This window comes from Triticum urartu, chromosome 2A (genome assembly GCF_056163025.1).
Source record: "Triticum urartu cultivar PI428250 chromosome 2A, HENAU_Tu73, whole genome shotgun sequence".
Taxonomy (NCBI): Eukaryota; Viridiplantae; Streptophyta; class Magnoliopsida; order Poales; family Poaceae; genus Triticum; species Triticum urartu.
In genome coordinates this window covers 510,585,021-510,589,618 of record NC_141874.1, presented here as the reverse complement: position 1 = coordinate 510,589,618, position 4,598 = coordinate 510,585,021, and the positions used below count along the sequence as shown (strand labels likewise).

General features: G+C 43.4%; 1 protein-coding gene across 1 annotated transcript; it reads left to right on the top strand.

Moving 5' to 3' along the window:
- The first annotated feature begins 764 nt into the window (after window positions 1–764).
- LOC147985668 (uncharacterized) lies at window positions 765–1,689 on the top strand. The gene is made up of 3 exons (XM_087541689.1): window positions 765–821; window positions 899–1,045; window positions 1,174–1,689. Exons 1-3 carry the CDS (start codon window positions 765–767, stop codon window positions 1,687–1,689), a joined length of 720 nt encoding a protein of 239 aa, XP_087397815.1.
- The last annotated feature ends 2,909 nt before the right edge of the window (window positions 1,690–4,598 follow it).

Here is a 4,598-nt window from a genome sequence, read left to right as displayed (position 1 = left end):
TGTAGGCAGAGCTAATTATGCCAGCTCCAGTGAGAATAAGTATGCTACCAAGTAGCAAGTTGCTATGCTGCTAGGATTAGGCAGAGAGATTTTGCTGCTACTAAAGCCGCTGATGGCTTTTGTTATAGTGCTTTGTGTGATGTGTTTCACCTTAATTATGAAGAAGTGAAGTGTTGTTAAATGAGTAGGTGTAGGTGTTCTAAGAGATCTCTTGTTCTAAATGAGTAGTGGCAAGGTTGTTTGCTTGGTATGAAGTCTTGGTTGTAATGCTTGTTGTAATGGATAATATATGCTTGTTGTAAGACTTTGTCCTAATGTTTGATGTCATAAGTGTAGTTAAACTAATTCTGACAGAAGTGTACTTTCTCCTAATTCTGTCAGAATTGTACTTAACCTCATTGCTTTGAAATCAGTGACAGTACTACTGTAATAAATAATTGCTGACAGAAATGCACTTAACCTAATTGCTGTCATAACTGAACTAACTTATGTTAACTAATTGCTGTCATAACTATAACTCATGTCAGCCCAGGTCCCCTTTCTCAACACAACTGAACTCAAAAGCAAGCATGTACTTGCACCTGCTGCAAACACCCACCCAGCAACTTGCACTCTACATGTAGCTTTGGTCCACCACCACCACCACCAGATCCCTTTCTTCTTCCTCATCTTTCATCTTCAATTTCGTGCACCACCAGATCCCCTTCTCTCCTCTGTCCAATAGCACCACCAGAACCCCTTCTCATCTTCATCCAGCAGTAACCATGGTGTCCTGGGATGATCTTCCCAGTTCTTCTAAAGATGACTCTGTGACCAGCAAGGTTAGTGTTCTCCCCACCCAGTCTAGGGTTTCTTAGCTAGGGTGTCTCTGTCAATTGATTCCAAATGTCTTTTTTAGCCACTTGCCACAATTTTCTGTGAGGAATGGAGTGGCTTGGCTACAGATCTGCCTAGCTTTAGATGTGGGCATGTATCTTTGTGTGAGAAGCATGTGGCATTTGAATCTGTTGATAGTGGCAGAAGGTTTCTAGCTTGTGCACAAAAGGTTAGTAATTTTTTGCATTTGCCATTGTTAAACAGGAAGTCATTTGAAGTATGGTTTAAGTTTCATCATCATGCACAGAACTGAATACTGGCAGTTAATTGAATTTTTTGTTTGGTCTAAATTGTTAGGAGGTACCTAAATGCAGATATGTTGAGTGGGTTGACCCTGAATGGCCTGATACTCTGAAGATGAGCCTAGATAGTATATGGACCATGTATGCAGAGGAGAAAAAACAGAGGCTCAGACAGAATGTTGTGAGTGCTGAAGAAAACTTGAAGGTTCTTGAAGAGAAGAAGAAGATGGAGAATGAGTCGAGGCATTTCAAGCTTGATTTTTCTAAGATGGTGGCTGATAAGGAGCAGGCAATGAGCCAATTAGGCAGCGCACAACTTGCTCTGACTGATCTAAAGGAAGAACTTGAGAAGAATAAGATGACATACAAGTCAGTAACCAACATCCATCAGGTCTTCAGGGTTAAAGCAGAGAAAGAGAGGGACCAAGCAGTGCAGGAGAGGGACCAAGTGATTCAAGAGAGGGATGATTTGATGCATGAGAAAAGGAATCTTGAGTACATGATTGGTGACCTATTCAAACACAAAGAGGCCATCAGAGAATATAAGGAATCCGAAGGGCATGCTGAATGAATTTGAGTGAATTTGTGTCATTGTAAAAAAATGACTTTGTATCTTTCCTAGAATGTGTACTGTCTGTCAAATGAACATGAACCTCCTCCTGGATTTGTATCTCTTTTACTCTTATTTGTAACTTAATTTGATTGAATTTGTGTCAGTGTAGTTAACCAAGGGCATTTTTGTTATCAAGCCATTTTTGTTAACTCAAATTGAAGTTATCTGTCAGTTAACTAAATTGTATTACTGAATTTGCTGCAAACTGAACATATGTACCAAATTTTGATTAAATAAAAAAAATTAACTGTAGTTATCTAACAAAGTTCAGTTAAGATAACTGAATTTTTATAGTTAACTGAATTTTAACAGTTGACTGAATTTAGCTATCTGACAGAGTTCAGTTAAGACAAAGTTCAGTTAAGACAAAGATTCAATTTTCTGAAAACCTTAGCAGCAGCTTCTTTTGGATTGTTGCCTTATATAGCAACAAGATACTTTTGGATTGTTGCCTTATATAGCAACAAGACAACATCAACAACATAAACTACACTATTTTGTAGCACTTCATCATTGCCACTTACTTAGTTCAACTTAATTATTTCAGCATCAACTAGACAACAACATCAACAAGACAACATCAACTAGACAGCATCAACTAGACATCAGCATTAACAACAACATCAACAACCTTATATAGCAACTGGGAACATAAAATGGTGGATCAACAACATAGTTCAAACAGCATCAACAGAGAACATAAAACAGCATGAGATCTCAAATAGCATCAACAGTATAGTTCAACTTCCACTTAGTTCAACAACCAGCCAACACATAGTTCAACATTGCCAACATAAATTAGAAATAACCTATGTGCTTAATATACAATCACACCTAACAAACTACACTATTTTATAACTTATATGCTGAAAATTTGTATATTTCAGCATACCTAACTAACTGCATCTTCTTCATTTTGGCAACTACATCTTCTTCAGCTTCAGTTCTTCATCTTCTGGAGGCGCTCCGAGCGGCGAACCTCCATGGCAACTGTCACCTTCCTCTTCTTCTTCCTCTCTGGCTGTGCTGCGACGTCAACCTGTGCTTCTAGGCCCAAAGACCACCTCCACCTCCTTCTTGACGATGTTAGGAACATCTGGAAGCAGCTCGATGTCAATGGGGCGGTGCTTGTCACCCTCCCTAGTGACGGGCGTCACCATCTGGACCTCCGGCTTGGGGACGATGGGCGCCGCCACCTTGACCTCCGGCTCGTCGTCAGAGAGGACAATCACCTCCGGCTCCTCCCAGCCAGTCGACCAGGATGAATCGGCGTCGTAGCCAGAGGTGTTGTCGAAGTCGTACTCCAAGTCGGACGAGTCGGCGTTGGAGACATCTTCGCACACCAGCAGGTCAGGCTGGAAGCGGTCCCAGTACGCCGTGTTGATAGGCGCGGGGAAGACCGGCTCGACATCCCTGACGCGCTCCGTCCTGGAGGAAATGTGATGCAGATCGAGCTGCCGCGGCGTGGTGGCGGACCGGTACATCCACCACCGCGCGTGCTGCCGCGGGTCGTCGGAGCGCGTCTCCTGCATCCCGAAATGGAGGACCAACACCGGGGAGATACCTTCGGGGTTGGTGATGGCGCGGTCCAGCTCGTCCTCGGTCATGACCTTGAGGAGGCGACACGTGTGGTGACACATCATTCCCATGCTCGGGAACCACCGCCCGATCTCCTTCAGGTCGGCGCGCCTGACCTTGTCATTGCCTGCCAGGTCGTCGATGAGCCTCTGCCAGGCGGGGCTGTTCTCCATGGCGTCGACGACAGGGTGGTGCTTGGCGGCGTGGGAGTTTGGTAGTGGGGTAACCGAGGCGATGTGGATGGACTGAGGACTGGAGGTGAGTGGAGAGTGGAGCGGTGGGTGGGTGGGCTTAGAGAGCAGAGAAGGAAACCGAAAAGGCATGGGCCATTGGGCCACTAGCAACTACTAAATTGTTAGTTTAGTACCTACCCTTGATCAAAGCACTAGTACTTACCGCACTGGCATTGCCCCCAACGTTCAATACCATAGGTCCTGGGTTTGAGACCCAGGCAAAACTTTTTTTGTTTTTTTGTTTTTATTTTATGCAGTTAAGTACAAAACCAGTGAAGAGATAAATGAACCACTGATTCATTGCAGTTTTCATTTTGAATTCATCTGAACTCTAATAGTTTCAAAGAGTCTCATTGTAGTTTTTGCCAAAAATTTACAAGTGCAACAACACTGAATCATCTCAACTCCAACAGTTTCAAAGAGTCTCATTGTAGTTTTTGCCTAAAAATACAAGTGCAACACCACTGAATCATCTCAACTCCAACAGTTTCAAATAGCACTGAATCATCTCAACTCATCAAACATGTTCACTCTCTTTAGCTTCTTGGGCACATGTACACTTGGCCCTGCTTGCGTCCTCTGCTCAGCTCTTATTCTCTTGGCCTTTTCTTGCTGTTTCTTCCTTGCTTCTTGATGTTCTTTTCTCTTTAGTGCTGCCATAGTTCTCTTTGCTTCTTGATCTTCTTTTCTCTTCAGTGTTGCCTTTGCTTTAGCTGCCATTGCTTCAAGGGCTCTGGCCTCATTCTCTTCTTGCAATGCAGCTTTTCTTACTGGTGCAGCTTCCAGCCTTGTGATACATCTCCAACGTATCTACTTTTTCTCACGCTTTTCCTCTTGTTTTGGACTCTAATTTGCATGATTTGAATGAAACTAATCCCGGACTGACGCTGTTTTCAGCAGAACTACATGATGTTGTTTTTGTGCACAAATAAAAGTTCTCGGAATGGAACAAAACTTTTTGAGGATTTTTTATACCAATAATAAGAATTTCTGGAGCCAAGACCCACCAGAGAGGGGCCCCTGGGTGGGCACAACCCACCAGGGCGCGCCCCCTCT